Below are 18,202 nucleotides of genomic sequence, written 5' to 3'. Positions count from 1 at the left end.
AATCAAGCACTGTGCTTCCAAGCTTGCTGTATACCAGACCAGGCAAAGGGGCTGTGAGGCGCAGGCTTTGGGCGGCAACGTTGCGTGGCCCTTTGAGGCGCTGGCGCCTCGCTCCCTCACTAAGCGTTCCCCTAAGCCAAATCCATCCAAACACTCCCCAAACCTGCTGGACATGCATCTTCACCAGCTTCACTTTCTAAACACCCCTCCGACCACTCCCTCTTGCTTGCTCATGCTGAGTCCTGTCGGCTCTGCTCTTTCTACACGTCCTCTTCACCGGTGAACCTCAGTTCCGCCGGTGTATGACCAAGAGATCCTGATCAGTCTGACGTATCCCGACCCGTGCCATGCATCCGTTGTCCATGCGATCGCCGCCGCCATAGCCTAGGTACTCTCTTTGTACCCTCGTGGCTATCAGCCAGGTCTGCTCTCCATCCTCCCAGGTGCCATCCGGGCGCCTCCCTACTCTGTTCACCGCGATCACCTCCATCTCGAGTCGATTCCCTCCGTTCTCTCCTCCCGTGCTTCTGTCCGCCCCAGGGATCCCAATATGGACGGGGATCTCAGTCTTTCCCAATCCTTTGGTGGGTTGAGGATTGCTAATCCAGATGCTGTTTCCCTCAACTCGTTGGAAGATGCGGTAGCCCCAGATCTGGCGAGTATACCGACGTCAACTACACAACCTCCCGCAGAAACTCCGAACGCGTCGCTACCTCCGGCCGATGAGCTTGAGCGAAGTTACTCGCCCACCGATCCCGTCGGTGATCACGCCGAATCTTCCAGTTCCCGGGCCCCCTCTACGCTGCATAATGCGCCCGATCCAGTGTCCCAGCGTCAGGCGAAGCGGTCTTCAGTGGCCTACTTCCCTGACTCTTCGTCCGCCTCACACCATCCTTCCGGTCAGCATGGTCTTCACCGTGCGCCGTCTTCTCCCTACCCTCATAATTACTCTAATGGCTCAAGTTCTCGCGATTTGAATAATTACCGGATCCGTACCGAATCGAGTGCCTCGTCGGCACCCGAGAAAATAACTCGCTCGGACTCCAGAGGCGGCTCTTTGGCTCTTCAGGCGGGAGTACCTTCGAGAGACAGTAGTCACAGCGATCGATCTTATAAGACGACCCAATATCCGTCCGGAAACGGGCCGCTGCCTCCACGACAAGGCACGCGGCCTGCCGGTCAAAGCAACACATCGTCCCAGCTACCCGGCTCACCATATGCGATGGAAAATGGCCCTCCCGTGAGTAGTGAGGAATGGCAGGAACGGGGTGCGGCCGTCGCGGTCCGCCAAGAGGTGGATGCAAATGGGCGGACGGTTAATCGATACATTAAGAAAGGAGTGCGAGATTTCTCTTTTGGCCATACACTTGGAGAAGGCTCTTACAGCACAGTGGTCCTGGCAACGGATCGCCAGACGCTGAACGAATACGCCATTAAGATCCTTGACAAGCGTCACATCATTAAAGAGAAGAAGGTCAAATACGTCAACATTGAGAAAGACACGTTGAACCGACTCACCGATCACCCGGGGGTCGTCCGGCTGTACTACACTTTCCAGGATGAGCGGTCGTTATACTTTGTTCTAGATTTCTGCAAAGGCGGAGAGCTGCTGGGGGTCTTGAAGCGGATGACCACCTTTGACGAAGAATGTACCCGATTCTACGGTGCCCAGATCCTCGATACCATTGAGTACATGCACAAACGGGGAGTCATCCATCGCGACTTGAAACCGGAGAACATCTTGCTGGACAGCCAGATGCACACCAAGATCACGGACTTTGGCACGGCGAAGATCCTCAAGAGCGCGACGAAGAAGCCCGAGGACGGCCAAAGCGACACGCCGCCGCTGGACTCCACCGAGATCCCTGAGGAGGAGCGCGCAAGTTCCTTCGTGGGGACGGCCGAATATGTCAGCCCCGAGCTGCTCACGGATAAGAATGCCTGCAAAGCAAGTGACTTGTGGGCATTTGGTTGTATTATTTTCCAGCTTCTGGCGGGCCGCCCGCCATTCAAAGCCGCCAACGAGTACCTGACCTTTCAGAAGATCGTCGCGCTGGAGTATGAATTTCCGACGGGATTTCCTCCTGTCGCCCGTGATCTCGTTGAGCGGCTTCTCGTCCTCGATCCTACAAGGCGCCTGCCAATCGAGCATATCAAGAACCATCAGTTCTTTGAGGGAATTACCTGGGGTCGAGGGCTATGGAAGCAAAAGGCCCCACGACTGAAGCCGTATGTTCCTCCACCCCGTGAGCCGATCAAGTTGAACGGCAACAATGATGGAGAGAGCTTCCCACCCAACATCTCTACCAATCAGTCGACGGCAGCCAGCACCAATTCGAGAGCTTATCCGCGAGTAATCACCGAACTCCCTCCTCCGAGCCAACTGGATATCGAGTGGTCACCTGTACTGACCAAGAATAATGAGCGAATACTGAAGCTGGGCAATCTAGTTGTTCTGTCTTCTCCAGCTTCTCACAGTCCCACTGCAAGGAACGGAACCGGAGAAGGTGAAACAACAAAGAAATTTGCACGCTTTTTTGGAGGAAGCACCACCAAAAAGCGGCAGCGCTTGGTTCTGGTGACTTCCGCCGCCCGGATTCTTTTGGCAGCAGCCGGTGGCGAGGAGAAGAAGGTGAAGCTGGAAATATCTCTCCTCGCCCAAGGGACGCAATATCGGAGTGCGAGCGACTCGAAGGGGTCTTCTTGGGTTGTTGACACGGTAAGTTGGTTTCGCCTGGGTTCGTATGCCCACCTGACTGACTTGTTTCAAGCGAGACAAGCATTTCGTTTTCGAGGATCCCAAGCCGTCGTCCGGATCCTCAGCGCAAGAGTGGCTGGATACCCTTGATAGAGCAAAGGAAATGGCGTTGTCACAACAAGGAAACCAATATTCGGGTGACGAGGCTTACCGGGATATGTCGTCGGCCTTTTCGAGCCAGACGAATACGCTGGACCACAGTTCTGAACTCCAAGGCGAAGGACAATCGACGGGGAGGGCCACTCTCGTGAAACACCAAGGTGCAGATTCGGACTCTGTTAAGGGCAAGAAACGATTCAGCAGACGGCATTCGAAGAATGGTCTTGCCGCTGTTTTCTAACAGAGTCGCTGTTGATTCTGCAATTCGACGATTTTGCCCCCTTTTATGTCTTTGGGCACGTTTGTTACCATCATCGAGCGTTTTCTTCATCATGCATAGTCTATCTATCCATCCTTCCATTACCCGTCTTTTCTACCCACTACTTCCATCTCCTTTGTTGAACCATCATTGTTTTGACGAGATTCCTTGTGTCTTTTTCCATCTCTATAGTCAACCTCTTACAGATTCTGCCATTTTCATCGTCAGCATTGCCATTACTTTAGCTAGGTGGGCGTTTCGTTATCTGCTTGCTCCTCTTCTGTTCACGATGACAAGCATTTCGTGTCGAGGACGTATTTTGCATCTTAGATTGTGAAAAGAGATGTACATTTTTCTTGTTTTCCCGGATGATACAAGCATTTTATTTCTCTTCCACCTGTCTGTATCCTTTTCTTTTCCTGAGATCGTGCAAATCTTCTTTTCCCTACCTACTCCCGACTCGACTCGACTCGACTAAGCTTGGATCTTGTCCTTTTTCCTCCCCCTTTTTCTTGGTTCCGCTCTCAATTCCCACAGTGTTCCTTCTTTCCTTTTTTTTTTATTGGTATACCGCTCTGCAAGCACCTCCGTCCGGACTACTTGATCTGATCTCCTTTCTCGTTGAGCTTGGCGCATCTATTTAATTTATTTCATTTATTTCAACCTCAGTTTTTCCTCTCTGCCGCTTGCCACAGTCGACTGACTGACCATACATAAATTTTATTTTTTCATCTTGTGGTGCCTGACTCGCACCGACACTACATAACACCTCTATTAATATTATACATACCTTCTTGTTTGGCACTATATGGGTGGTAACATCAATTCTTGATCGTATACCTGGTAGAACAATCCGTAGCATGGACGCTGCTGGATCTTTCCCCTCCCACTATCCTTTGTTTTATCCTACAGGACGTTCTACCAGACAACTATCCTCTTGGTCTAGTAGTGTCCATTTTATGACGGATCCTGTTCATAGGTAGGTAGGTAACTACAGTACATGCTAAGTAGATAGAGCAGGGTAGATCATTTAGATCGCATTGGAATGTGACGGAAACCTCATTTTTTTTTCTTGTCAGTGACAATGAATCAAATAAATAATAATTAAATCCGGCTCTAGGTAGAGATTGAATGATATCCATGTTTTCTTATCTACTCGGTACAGTACTACTATTATTAGAAGCATATTTATGGAATGGGTTATCTGTCTATCTGTCTATTTGTCTGCCTGCGTCATGCATGCCGTACACATGTGCCATGCATACATTCTGTATCCACCTACCACAGCAAGGGATAGACAGATAGATAGAGTCTAGTAAATACTGACACATAATAGACAAAAAAAAAGAAAAAGGAGACATGTGCATGCACAGTTGCTGGCTTGCAATAATGACTTTCGACTTGGATATATAGTTACAGTACTACTTGCAGTCATCGTAGTTTGTTAGTGTCTCTTAACTAGGTTCTACGAACTTAATTGATTGGTGTCAAGGTGTCAATTCTCCTAAGTAGGTGGTGGTATTACCGTGGCTGATCATTAATTAGTTAACTAACTAGCATTCATGTGGTGTTTTTTTGAGAACAAATAAAACAGACAGGAAAGAAAAATAAAATAAAATAAAATAAGCGCTGGCACCGATACATTATCCCAAGCCCACAGAAGAAATCCATGCACGGCGCCTTCAGGCCGGTCATATCCTGAATATCGACAGAACGACAGACTTGAGTCGTAGTGGATGCGTATATACGTATATATGTACAGTACATAGGATAGTCGAAAACACAGACAAGAAGAGAATAAAAAAGGCCACGCGCATGGCTAAATGAAAAGCCAATCAGTCCTCGACCGGTCAAGTTCCTGGATCCAATCGAATTCCTCCTCCTCTTCCTCGGGAGAAGCTGAAACCGAAACAGTTCCTCCGTCTCGTCTCCTCGCCCACTCTTGCCGTTTCTCGTCCTGGCGCTGCCACATCAGCTTCAGCACCCAGGCCGCATTCTGCACGTTGACGCTGATGACCGCGCTCCAGAGGGCGCTCAGTCGCTCCAACGCGAACGCGCGTTGCTCCGGGTACTTGCTTTCAGCGCCGGCGATGAAGGTGAGCCAGATCGTGCATTTGAAGTGCTCGTCGTCCGGCGGGATGAGCGATAGATGATCGATCAGCTCGCTCTCCACGGTGTCGTGGTCGCGGATGCGTCCCGCGGATGCATCTCCACAAGAAGAGAGGGGGTTTACTTTCGAAAGAACTCTCTTCGCATAGAGATACACCGCTGCCTTGTAGGCGGATGCCAGGGCCACCCGTTTGGATAGATCTGGTAAGAACAGAAACGTCTGCATCTCCTCTGCCCAGGCAACGGGATCAAAAGCGTCGATGTGCTGCAGAATCGCCACGGGCGACTCCGGACGGCCAGAGGTTTCGGATGGAGAAAGGAACGACAACGAATATTCCGCAGTCAGATCGGAGTCGGAATATCGCTGTGCATGGACGAAGAACATCACCTCTAGAAGGTAAGCCGGGCAGCCCACCCAGGAGGTCTTCTCCAGCCGCTTGAGGATCGCGGGGCCCATCGCCTGAGAATAGAAAGGCTTGGACAGGACTCCCGGTCGTGCGAGCGTTGAACCCATGATCTCCGTTCTATAAGCATGTTAATAGCTATTCGGTAGCGGATCTAAGGCGAGAGCTTACATCAGACAACTGTCGATGACAAACGTGTTCAGGCCTTCAATCATCCCTCTCATAGACCCATTTGAAAACGCCTGTCGACTCTTGAGTAGATTCTTGGCACCCTCGAGATGGTATTTCCATGCACCGCTCCCGGATTCTATGGCGTCAAGGAGGATGAGAACGAATATCGCTGCTACCGTTCGATCGTCATTTCGTCTTAGTGGGTCCGAGATGTCTATTGACAGCTGACGGAGCGCCCGTTGTTTGAGTCCCAAGTAATGCTCATATGCTTTGGAGCTAACCCGTCGTGATATCGAAACAGCGGTCCCATTCTGATCCGACAAGAATGTTTCGAACGTTGTTGCGTCGCTCGAGGCGATTGCTAGAGGCAGAGGCAGGTCACTCGACGACATATATGCGTAGTGTATCGCTCCAACAGCGGCCAGGGCATCCGTGAGCACGGGAGACTCATGAATAAACGGGATAAGGTCCCGATAGGGATTTTTTACAGTATCGTACAGCGCGAGGTCGGGACAACAGCGTTGATTAACTGATACGTAATAGATCTACGGTCAGCTTTAGGAAACAAAACATGAAAACAATGTTCACACGAGCGACGCGGAAACTTCTTACAATGCCAGATGTAGAATCTCGAAAGTCTGCTTATGTCTTGGAAAAGAGGATCGACCAAGGCCCATGAGGGAGAAGGATCGTAAAAGCCTGATGGAATTGCTTGCACATGCATGAGGGTCCCATCTCCATTGTAATTTCCTGGCCAAGGCTGAGAATCGTTCCACGAGCCGTCTAGGTCGGTCCAGAACGCGTTGTTATTATCATTATTATTCTGATTAGTGCTTTGACTGAACGATTCGGAAGGCTCAGGCCGTTGCTCAGGGCCCGAACTACCCTTCACCGAAGGCCTCTTCTTGGTCCCACGATTGGAAGTATTATGATCCATCACGTCGTCGAAGCTGAGTCCCATCATCTTTCCACGGCTTGCAACACCGCCTTTGACCCAGACCAGCGGTTTCTGATAGCCCAGACATTCCTTGCCGGCGTCGCGGCATTTGCGACAGGTGGGAAGCCCATTGTCGCAGACGATGCGGCGACGGCGACAAGTATAGCAGCCCTTGGTCATGGCTTGGCGATTGATCGTTCCTTGCGGCTCTCGGAGGAGTTCTCTCGTGGTGAGTGCGTTCTGTTTGCTCGAATCGAAGACCGCGAATCGCTTGCTCGGTGCGGACCCGCCATCCTCGACGGTTAGATATTCTCAACGACCGTGCTATGCCTCTGACCGCAGATGGGCACGAGACAAGATCGCTGCATTGTCCATGAATGGATAAGATGCTGCAGCACGCGATTGATCGAGCTCGACTGCAGCAGTGCGAGCAGATAGAAAGTAAAATCCCGGGGATGAAGCCGGCGCGGGGAAATCATATTACATAAGCGGGTGGTGGCCACTCCAACCAGACGATGTTGATTCATAACTGAAGCCTTCCTCAGCTGATGCTTCATTCAGTTGCAGCTGAATCACTTCAAGCAGCTTTGGCCTGTTGTCTTCGTTTGCTCCTGCTGCTCTGTGACCGTACCAAGTCTGATTGTGTCGTACACTGGCTGTTCTGGCGATCGGCTGCTTGCACGACACCGTCGGTAATTTAAGCTTAGTGAGCCCACTCTATACGGAGTACAGTATAAGCTCTGGTCATCATCGAACAGAACTGTTCAAGGTGATCACCACCTATACGAGTAAACCGTTCATTCGCTTATCGGTCCTCAACAATCTGTAGCCTTTCTGACCTCTGGTGAGGCCACTGTCTCACTGTCTTCGCCACCCTGGAGGCGGCTGGCGATTGGATTGTCTATGCAGCTGGGGCTTGTCGCTGCAACCGTCATGTACGGAGTAGCTGGTGCCACTGTTCAGCTACACTCTGTCAGCCCTCCGACAGCCATGAAGCCACTGGGCCACTATCAAAGGCTCTTTGGTGCGGGACCGGCTACTAAAAGGCTACTAAATCTAGGCTGTGCGCCTCTTGTTGTCAGAGACCCGGAGGATTGGCGGGGATGCGCACAGTCTCTTGACAAAGCCTGTAATCGACGGTTTTGTAGTTAGCGACGCTGGACATTCACAGGCATGGTGACTAACTTGGTTCAGCGGTCCTAGCGGTGGTGTGCTCTTTGTATCCTTCCCACAGCCACTGTGTTCGGCTGGTTGTCTGGCTATATTCTTTCATCTGGCTTCTGATGTGCTCTGTTTCCGGCTGTTTCATTGTTCTTGCCTTCTTATCAAGAGAACTTGACCGGGACTGATAACTGCGACGAAGGCGCTCCGTCGCGCAGCTTCCAAGAACCGCGACTGGGGTAAACATCCCACCTTTGGGCCAACTTTTGATGCAGTCGCCCTGCAAAACATCCTCTCCAGTTATTTTCGCCTGTCTGGTTATCGCCTCTAGTCAAAGTCTTCCCCGCGAATTTCCCTTAGGATGTCTTGAGTTAGGGTGTCGACAACTCGCCTGCTCCGATAAATCAATCTCGGCCATGGTTTCCTATCCCGAAAGAGTCGATCGCACAGCTTCATCGACCCATCTTCCTCCTCCTCCTCTTCCTCATCCTCCTCCTGCTTCATCATCGCGCCTATCGCACTCGGGTCGTCATCATCGTCATGGTCGCTCTCACCAGGGCGGATCGTCTCACCAGCCGCAGAATGAGTTTCCCATTTTCGCTCACACGGGGGATGTGGAGATCGTGATTACCGCGGGGGGACAGGAGAAGCGATATCTGCTCCATCGGCTGATCCTGGCCCAGTGCTCGGGGTTTTTTGAGGCGAGCACCAGCGAGGAGTGGTCGCGCGTGCAGGCACAGAGGGAGAGACAAGCCACTGTAGGATCGTCCGAGTCCGAGCACAGCTTGCCTAGTGTCCCTGAAGATGGATCAGGGTCTGTTGAGCCAGGACGAAGTATGTCGGGGCCGCCGCCAAAGAAGAGATGGAGATATGAGTTGGACTGGGAGAACAGGGAAGAGGATGAGGAGCCAATCCTGGTCCAAAAGGTGTGTCAGGTCATGATCTCTATACATCACTGTGAAAGTGATGCTGACCTTGCTCGTGAATGTGTAGCCTCCAAGCTCTGTGAGCATCTTCGGAGGAGCAGACTCGTCGCATCCTCCACCAACACCAACAACCAAGCCATCCACCCCACGGACAGGTTTCTTCCGGTCGGTGGCCCATCTGGCTGGCATGCAATCTGCCTTGCATCTTCCTCCCTCTGGTGTGGTTAAAGAGGCCCAGATGGACCCTTTGATCCGGGACTACGACAACCTTTTCCGCATCTTCTATAACTATCCTCCGGTCCTGAACAGTGTAAACATTGCCGCTGCCTACGCCGAATGCAAATCTCTCCTGATTCTGGCCGACATGTATGACGCTCTTCCCGTAGTGGGACCACGTGTTGACCATCATCTTCTGCGCTTTTCATCCCGGCTCTTCAAACAGATCGCAAAATACCCACCCAGCTACTTGAAATTGGGTTATCTGGCCCGTAGTCGAGTTATCTTTTCGGAAGCGCTCATCCATGTAGTGGGCCAGTGGCCCGCAGCGCTACCTCATCTTCGAAACGGGTCCTTCTCACCGCTTCCGCAGGCGGTTTTTGACTTGATCGAGGACAAGGTGGAAGATCTCGAAGATCTCAAGGCCCGTGTGGAGGCGAAGCTTTTCCGCCTCACCCTGACGACCTCACGGGGGGAGCGCGTGAGTCCGTCGAACGCCTACCTGGACTGGCTCGCCGTCTCTCTATTCCGGCAATGGCTCGTGGAGAATACGACGCCACCTCCGGCACCGATACTAAAGAATTCCCCTCAACGGAATCCTGCTAGCGGCAGCAACGGTCATCCTCAGCAAGACAATGGCGCCCCGCAAAGCTCAGCTGCCCTTCCTGTTCCTTCAGGCCGTGTCTACCGCCTCATCGGGTCATCCTCCACCCAGGCCTACTTGCCACATGATGAACTGAAACGCTTCCTCAAATTGCATCCGACCCCGTCATCGTCGGAATCTCTCTATTCTCGGGAGAACCTCAAGCGCTTCGAGCGGAAGATGGACGAGATCAAGCGGCTGGCGCGGGAGATCGTCAAGCCGCTGATGAGGAATTTCCTTGAGCTGGATCTCAAGGGAAGCGACAACCGGGGAGGGTCCGGAGGATGTGGCGTCGGAGACGGCGGCCTGGGAGGGCTTCCTTATCTCACCTGCACCCGGGTGGAAGAATCGGACTTTCCATGGGATTAGAATGATCTATTCTGGCGCGTTGAGTGCGCTCTTGATGATGAGCATGACGAATGCCTCTATTTTCCTTGAATCTTTCTCTGATATGATATGTGTTATGACCTGATGAAACGTGATATCCATCCTGCTTGTTTCCTGTTTCTTTCTTTCTTTTTTCATGGTTTGATTGTCTCATGTCACTTTGATTTATTCTAACCTTTTGATTGATGACTTTCGATTAACGGGCTATCCTCTTCGATAGAGGCTGTATGTGTGATGTGAACTTGCTCTCTTGGTATGTGTTTTAATCCTTATATGTCCACATATTCCCCCATCTATCTATCTTTATGTGCAATCTTATCCAGGTGGATACTCCGCCATCGTCTAGGTGTTCTGCTCATGTCATAAGCTGTCCAGTCAGTATGACTCTTCCCAGGAACTGGTCTGGGCCCTTCTAGCCGTATATGATATGCTGATGAGGATCTCCGCGCTTTGCCCGTGCTGAACAGAATCAGAGGCAGGTTATAACAGGCCCACAGATTCCTAGGAGGGTCTTGGTGGCAGTGCAGACTACAGTATGGATTTTATCTGTTGCTGATTTTTGGAATTACTTGCTCTATCTGTACTTGTAGGATATAATATTTGTTAAACCTACCTAATACTGGACCGCAAAAGAGGTGAGACTTTAAGGTAACCATTTTTTTCTTTGAAAAAGAAGAAGAAGAAGAAGAAAGGAGAATAAAATTAACCAAAATTACCATTCTCATCCAGCGACTGGAATATTACAGCAGTTATCTACTTGATGGTGCTATCAACATTTAGCTGCATTATCATTGGTTGACGGGTGTAGTAATTCGAGGGCTCTTGTTGGATGACGCTAAATACTAAATTAAGGCGCCCGTTCGGTGCCGCGGTACCTAAGGAACCTAACGCAACCTCCCTTGGTAAGAACTTGGGGAACTGATTATTATTAATGGCGGGATTATTATCGTGATTGCCCATGGTCGATTTGCAATCCACCACCTGCAAGCTCGTCATTCTCAAAGCTACTAAACCTAGCTGCTCCTGGCATAGTTCAGGGCTCCGGACATAAAACGATGATCTTAGTTATTTTTAACCCCTCATTTTCCGCCGATTCTCAGCATCCTCATTATTAATAGCTGTTGTTGCAGTCGTTGCTCGTTTTGAGGACTTGCCTTCCTCGTTTCTACCTACACTGCTAGATACCTACCTACGTGCCTGTTATTGTGAGAGATCGAGACTGAAGCTGTGACAATGGCCTCCGCAACGGGTATTCCCGAAGATCATCCCACTGCCCTGGAGGCCCGAGAGGATCAACCTCTCCTGGGACAGCCACATGTCACCCAGAAAGAGGACGTCAGCATCTCTCGTAACTTCTTGACCGGTGAGTTTTATCAAACAAAGTAGCAGGATTTGATGTTAGGAGCTGGAACACCCACTGATCTCCAAATCAGGAGCGGCCTCAATTGCTCAGGCGGGAGTCTGGGTGGTGAGTGATTTCTCAGGTGCTCTATGATCGCAAGTTTCTAAGCAAATAAATGAATAAATAGCTCGCCGCTGTCGTCTGGACGGCTGTCTTCTCTCATGACCTGATCTTTTTCTCCCCTCATCCGGTAAGGCTTAGTTTGTTTCCCTCTGGTTTGGTATACCAGACTCTAATCGAGGTTGCTCCAGCTTCTCAACTCGGCTGCCGTCCTGCTACAGGTGCAGGCAATCTTGGTTCTTCAGCCAACGGCCAGACCGCAACAGAAAACTCTGGGCACCCGCATCCATTTCGGTCTGCTGACAGTGAGCACCCTCGCCTTTATCGCGGCCTTCGTCATCATCGAGATCAACAAGGGCGATCACCCGCGTCTGGTCTCGCCCCACGGCATCTTGGGCCTGGTAACGTATATCATCATCATTCTGCAAGCACTGGTCGGGATCGCGCAGTACTTCTTGCCCGTGACGATCTTCGGCAGCGTGGAGAATGGCAGGAAGGTCTACAAGTACCACCGGATCAGCGGCTATGTCCTGCTCTTGCTGGAGCTGGCGACCATCGCCGCTGCCACGCAGACGGACTACAACAAGAATGTTCTCAATATCAAGCTGTGGGCGGTGCTTGTGACCGCTGTGTTGGTGATCCTGGGAGTGGGGGCAGGTATCAGGAAGCACAAGCTGGGTTTCTGAGCTCTCCACATTAGAAGACAAACACCGTATGAAGAACATTTTTGCGCTATGAACTTCCGAAGTCTGCCATGCAATTTGGCTTGGAAGTGCTACAGTACAGTATATCTCCGAATGCGCAATCTGCTTGTTGCTCATGGACTGAGACATTTATAATGACTGATGATATTTGCTGCTTTCCATGAAACATGAAGATACACATGGCTATCTATATATCCACTTCACGATTTATGACTTTTTCTTTTCAACATTATTCTTCTTATCTTGAACGCTTGGCGTTGTGGAATATGAAAGCAGCATTCCTCAATTATTGTTTTTTTTTAAGCGGTGAGAATGATTCGACCGGCATAAATGTCACTGTTTCCTTTCACTACACAACCAGAACCTGGGCCTGGGGCCTAGTTGTCAAGTAAGCTAGGTCGAGACACACACGTGTCTCCCTGCAGGCTGCAGGCTTCAGGTTCGATCCCCCTCTTGCCAGACATTAATTCTGAGCAATCGAAGGGGGATTGGGTTAGTAAAATCCCTGCCTGCGAAAGCAGAGTGGGGGTTTTCGTAGCACCTGCAACTGAGAAACTCGCGAAGACTCAGTGGGGTGTGAGATTTTTTGTCAACAAGATAAGAAGAACGCGAAAAGACAGAAAGATAGGCTTTTTTCCACACGCAAAAACTCTCATATTTGGGGATTCCCATCACCTTCATTGTTTTGAAATTGCTGGCTTAAAATCCATGAACACCGGTACTTCCTTATCCATATAGGCTTGTGGTGAGTGTGATATTTTTTTTCCATATTTCCTAACAAGGGGAAATGAAGCAAGGGGAAAGAAGAAAATTAAGAGTATATATGGAGGATTTTAATTAATGAAAAATCCGTTCAAGTACGTTCTCCTGTTGTATTCGTAGGATGTTGAAGATCATATGCTACGATGATATCTTATCTGATCTCATCTTACCCGAAGGAGAAACGCTAGTTACTTTGACAGCCCACTCCGAACCTAACTTCTCCGCAAGTATCTTCAGTCTTGACAAAACCAACACGTCCATCACCACTCTCCGCGCCAATGGCTCCTTCCAGGGCACCATCCGTGCCCGTCAACCGATGGAGTCGTTACCTCCGACGCAATTTCACTTCCTCCTCCCTTCTAAATGATGTGCCTCGACCTGCGACCGCACCGAAGCCGATCCCGGACGTGAAGCTCATCCGAGAGAATGCGGAGCTCTTCTCTAAGAATTGCATCAATCGAAACTACCCAGCCTACGCCGAATACCCCTATCGGATCCAGGAACTGGCCAAGGAGTCGAACCGGCTGGTCAAGGAGCTCAAAACGCCGCGGACGAAAATCAAGCAGGTGCAGCGGGAGATAGCGGAGGCCGCTCGGGGTGAACAATCTGCGGAGGAGAAAGAACGGCTGCTCGCGACGCTCCGTCAGGAGGCGCAGCGATTGAAGAACGAGTCTGAAGAGATGATGTTGCGGCAAGAGCAATGCGAGGAAGAAATCCAGCGGCTGGCTCTGGCCTTACCCAATCTCTCCTCCCCAGAGACCCCGGTGGGCGAAGAAGCCCGACTCGTTCGATACATCAATTTTGATCCCGAACACCCTCCGTCATGGATCGACCGGCCGGACCCAGGTCGCTCCCATGTCGCTATCGGTACCTCTCTCGGTCTGATCGACTTCACCAGCTCTGCGACGTCGACCGGCTGGGGATGGTACTTTCTCACGAACGAAGGGGCCTTGCTGGAGCATGCTCTTGTTCAGTATGCGATCAGCGTCGCCCTCCGCCGCGGCTGGAAAGCCGTCTCTCCTCCTTCGCTTGTCTATTCGTATATTGCGGAGGCATGTGGGTTCCAACCGCGGGACCAGAACAACGAACAGCAGATCTGGAACATTGAGCAGAGCGAGAAGGACAAGGCGAAGCCGCAGCGGTCGCTGGCCGGGACTGCTGAGATTCCACTGGCAGCCATGTACGCTGGACGGGAGATTGACGCCTCCGAGTTGCCCATCAAGATGGTGGGCGCGAGTCGGTGCTACCGCGCTGAGGCGGGAGCTCGGGGAGTTGACACCAAGGGATTGTATCGTGTTCACGAGTTCACCAAGGTAGAACTATTCGGATGGGCGGACAATGTTCCGAGTTCTGATTTAACGTCTAACCCGAAGACGGATGCTCTTTTCACCGAGCTGTTGGACATTCAGACGGAGATCCTGACTTCTCTTGGCTTGCCGTGCCGTGTTCTGGAGATGCCGACGACGGATCTGGGAGCAAGCGCCACTCGCAAACGCGACATCGAGGCCCTCTTTCCCTCTCGGCTGCGAGGCAGCACCCCGGAAGGCAAGCCCGATCTCGAGACGGCGTGGGGAGAAGTGACCTCTGCGTCAATCTGTACGGACTACCAAAGCCGGCGGTTGGGAACGCGGGTTCGAGGAGGCGAGGTGAAGGACTCGCGCTATCCTCATACGGTGAACGGGACGGCTATGGCCGTTCCTAGAGTGCTTGCTGCCATCTTAGAGAACTACTGGGATGAGAAGAGGGGTGTTGTGGTGGTACCAGAGGTGCTGAGGAAGTGGATGGGGGGGTTGGAAGTGATTGGTCGGGCATCGCAATAACATTGTAGAATATGTATATTATACTAGATACTCATGTACTATATATCGTACCCTCTATGGGCCACATATACAAACAGGTTCTGCAAGGGTATCTATCCCAGGTATCTTATGTCGGGCCCTTCTTTCCTTTACTGGGCTGGCTGACCTGGACAATCAGATCTCTACTAAAGTCTCGAGATGGTTCAGCCAGATTCAAGGTTAACCTACATGATGTCTTCATCTACCTAGGTATAGGAAAGGTGAGCAAACCCTCACTTTACCTGATTCTGACCTGGGAGACATAGTCTAGAATAGACTAGAACCTAAAAGCCGGAGAGAGTGAGGGTTTGATCTGTCTCACCAGACCAGCTAGGTCAGATTACCTATAGGCCGGCTAAAGTGAGTGTTTGACCATTCTCAGGCCAGGTCAGCTGAGCCTACCTATGGGCCGGAGAAAGTGAGGCTTTAGTCAAACATGCAGTTTACCCGACTTTGAGTGGGATGTCTTCTAATGTACTATCGGCAAGAGTGAGGATTTGACCTGTAGTCAGTACAAAGGGAGGGTTAATACCTACCTGCCTAATTCAGACAATTGATTTACTCTGTATGTTGGAAGGTACCCAGCCATCCAGCCAATAAGCTGCCAGGCCTGGTGGCGCCTTCCTGGCGGGGCTAGGGCATACTCCGTAGGCTATGCACCTGGCCGAACCAGAGTACTCCCATATGAACTCTGGGTTAAACTTCATCTTTCTCTCCTTCGCAAGGCTGACAGCTGAGAGGTTATCTCATAGGCAGATCGTTTGGATACATAAACCGCCCAACTCTCCATGGTCAGAAACAATATGTTCCACACCTTTCAAATTCAATACCGTGCTGCCACGATTAGAAGAGACCAATTTGACACAATCGAACAATTCGTCAAGACGTTGAGAAAGCTTGCGCTGGCTGCAAATAAGACGAAGTTTGCGGTAGATCCATATATGGCAACTGCGCGTCTTCTCAATGAACTCCGAGCCGAGCTCCCAGTATGGGTGGAAGCCCGGTTTGAATACTGGATGGAGCGCGAAGAAGCTGACATGACAATGACAATGGCAGACTTCCTTAGGCTATGAGAGGAAGCTATTGATAAAGCACGATATGAGGCCAAGAAGAACACTCCTCCGCCAGGCGAGAGCCCTGCGGAATGGGTCAAAGAATGGCGCAAAATACCGATCCTGCCGAATGGACGATGCGCCTTTTGCAATGGCTTGCATCACAGCCCACGGAACTGTTATTACCTCGGCGCGACGCCTCCGCGAGGATGACGACCTCGACAAGATATATGGTTTTATGAACCGGAGAGATGAGCACAACTCATCCAATGGGTAGACGGCATCTTGGACCTCGTTACCGACGTAATGAATGATGCCGTTTATCGTCAATTTCAGTTAGCGGATCCGCTGTATTCTGGAATGTCTTTAAGCGATGGATAGTGGATTCTGGATTAGCCATAACATACATTCGTGGGATATATCAGCAATCATTGAACAGTTATCGCACGAGACTATCGATACGAAATTTCAGTTGGAGTCATCGGGCAGAGAGTCAAGGAAAAGCGAGCGTTTATTATCTGACTCTTAATTCGACGACGGAGAAGTCAACGACCTCGTCATTATCAATTCTTCCTTAATCCTCATATCTCCTTCACCCATTGCTGCTGAACGGGCCAAATATGACTGGGATTTTGCACCATTCAAGAGGCCATTACCATCGAACGGGTTGATGCGATTTTAGCCCCAAACAGGCGCTCTGAGGGGAATCCGACTTTAACAAGCATAGGAGTCCGACAAAGACCTCGTATCCATTTCCAGCTGTCATGTGGAGCAAGGTTGCCACCAATTCGTTAGCGGCAGCTACCCCAGGAATGCGGAGAGACGAGAATCCGGGGTAAAATTTGTCAACCACGCTACCCCGCAAATTCCCCGGAGGAATCGGGGTGCCAATTCATCGGACCAGACTGGAAGTTGGACGTCTTCCCAGGCCACTCTCATGCGCAATGCCTGCGCTTGACGCCATGACTGTACAGTTTTATTTCTTCAAAAGGCGTCATCGGCGCCGCGTTCTTCGAGCAGTTCTGCGTCCAGGGCGCATTTGGCGTGATCCCGGGGGCACATTGCGGAGCTGTCACAACACTCATTCCGGGCGTTGGTCGTGGGGACGGCGTACCAGCTGGGCAATCTGGCGTCGAGCGCGAGCTCGACGATCGAGACCAAGATCGGCGAGAGGTTTGCAGTCACGACAGGACCGTCGTCAAACGGGATCAAGCAATATGATCACGGGACGGCAATTGGGATTTTTGCGGCCTGCAGCCTGGCTTTTGTCATTCTGACGGTGTTCCTGAGTCCGGAGAAGAGGGGGGTCCGGATGGATCAGGATCAAGATATTCCGGATGGATGAACCTGACGGTGAAGAAACTGTCTAGTTGGCACTTAAATAGTTGATGAGTACTAGCATGATCGGCCTTTCTTTTACTCGTGACTGATCGATACAGATGCGATTATTTTGGAATTACTACTACTATACAGTATGTACATATGTATGTATACTGTACCTACTTCAAGATCCCCTTCCAGTATATACCGCACTGTTCGGTACATATGTATACGTACAGAATTAATTGAACTCTTCTTCAACACAACAAGTTCTGACACAAGTGAAACACAGAGGGAAAGGACAATTTTTTTTAAAAAAAAAATCCCAAAGGATCTTAGAGATTAGTTGTAGTAGTAGTACCTAGGAATCTATCTGATTGTGCTCGTTTTATACCGAGGTATACTAAGGCAATATAGAATAATAATAGTACTGACGGACTGACTGATGACACCATCCAGAAGTAAATTAGTAAAACACATATGCTGAATAATTAATGCTATGTGGTAGTTGCTTGTATTTACCTAGTTCATTAGAGTGCGTAATGCTTGTTCTGACTTCTCCCTTTCGCCATTAGTTCCCAATTTATCAATTTAACTCCGTTATCTCCTCCAGAGTGGGGAGTGGGGGAAGCGGGAGGTGGGGAAAGAGGGGAAAGCTTGTCTATCATCAACACATCATTCATCCAAGGTTCCAATTACCTTCCTTATACATTATTTTCGCTACATATGTACTCCGTACCTAATTATCAATTACTAATTCTGGTTTCCAGAACGGAATGTCCAGCCCGTTCACCGATGGGAATTCCTCCAAGTCAGTCGACACCATGCCACGACGGAGATCGATCATCAAGTTCAAGTCTTGTTTGTCTGTCTTGTCTTACTCCGATGGATGATCAACCCAAGAGGTGTACTTATTTATTTTCTCTACGGAGTTCTGCTACTAAACCATACTTACAGTACAGTAGTATCTGAACCTAGTCACGAGACATCCCCT

The 18,202-nt window shown here is 50.4% G+C and overlaps 5 protein-coding genes across 5 annotated transcripts; 4 read left to right on the top strand and 1 right to left on the bottom strand.

The window, feature by feature from the left end:
• Positions 1-550: 550 nt before the first annotated feature.
• Positions 551-3,098, top strand: VTN77DRAFT_8142 (uncharacterized protein; the record flags this gene model as incomplete). The annotated part of the gene is made up of 2 exons (XM_069424608.1): positions 551-2,719; positions 2,772-3,098. The coding sequence occupies 2 exons, from the start codon at positions 551-553 to the stop codon at positions 3,096-3,098; spliced, it is 2,496 nt and encodes an 831-aa protein (XP_069280904.1).
• Positions 3,099-4,935: 1,837 nt separating this feature from the next.
• Positions 4,936-6,917, bottom strand: VTN77DRAFT_8141 (uncharacterized protein; the record flags this gene model as incomplete). Its single annotated transcript, XM_069424607.1, has 3 exons — positions 4,936-5,749; positions 5,801-6,329; positions 6,413-6,917. 3 exons carry the CDS (start codon positions 6,915-6,917, stop codon positions 4,936-4,938), a joined length of 1,848 nt encoding a protein of 615 aa, XP_069280903.1.
• A 1,397-nt stretch (positions 6,918-8,314) lies between these two features.
• On the top strand, positions 8,315-10,052 carry VTN77DRAFT_8140 (uncharacterized protein; the record flags this gene model as incomplete). Its single annotated transcript, XM_069424606.1, has 2 exons — positions 8,315-8,824; positions 8,892-10,052. 2 exons carry the CDS (start codon positions 8,315-8,317, stop codon positions 10,050-10,052), a joined length of 1,671 nt encoding a protein of 556 aa, XP_069280902.1.
• Positions 10,053-11,303: 1,251 nt separating this feature from the next.
• Positions 11,304-12,218, top strand: VTN77DRAFT_8139 (uncharacterized protein; the record flags this gene model as incomplete). The annotated part of the gene is made up of 4 exons (XM_069424604.1): positions 11,304-11,433; positions 11,504-11,538; positions 11,600-11,662; positions 11,724-12,218. 4 exons carry the CDS (start codon positions 11,304-11,306, stop codon positions 12,216-12,218), a joined length of 723 nt encoding a protein of 240 aa, XP_069280901.1.
• A 1,058-nt stretch (positions 12,219-13,276) lies between these two features.
• On the top strand, positions 13,277-14,818 carry VTN77DRAFT_8138 (uncharacterized protein; the record flags this gene model as incomplete). The annotated part of the gene is made up of 1 exon (XM_069424603.1): positions 13,277-14,818. One exon carries the CDS (start codon positions 13,277-13,279, stop codon positions 14,816-14,818), a length of 1,542 nt encoding a protein of 513 aa, XP_069280900.1.
• Between the last annotated feature and the right edge of the window lie 3,384 nt (positions 14,819-18,202).

This window comes from Rasamsonia byssochlamydoides (genome assembly GCF_041956645.1).
Source record: "Rasamsonia byssochlamydoides strain NRRL 3658 unplaced genomic scaffold VTN77scaffold_7, whole genome shotgun sequence".
Lineage (NCBI taxonomy): Eukaryota > Fungi > Ascomycota > Eurotiomycetes > Eurotiales > Trichocomaceae > Rasamsonia > Rasamsonia byssochlamydoides.
This window is presented reverse-complemented; position numbering and strand designations above follow the sequence as displayed.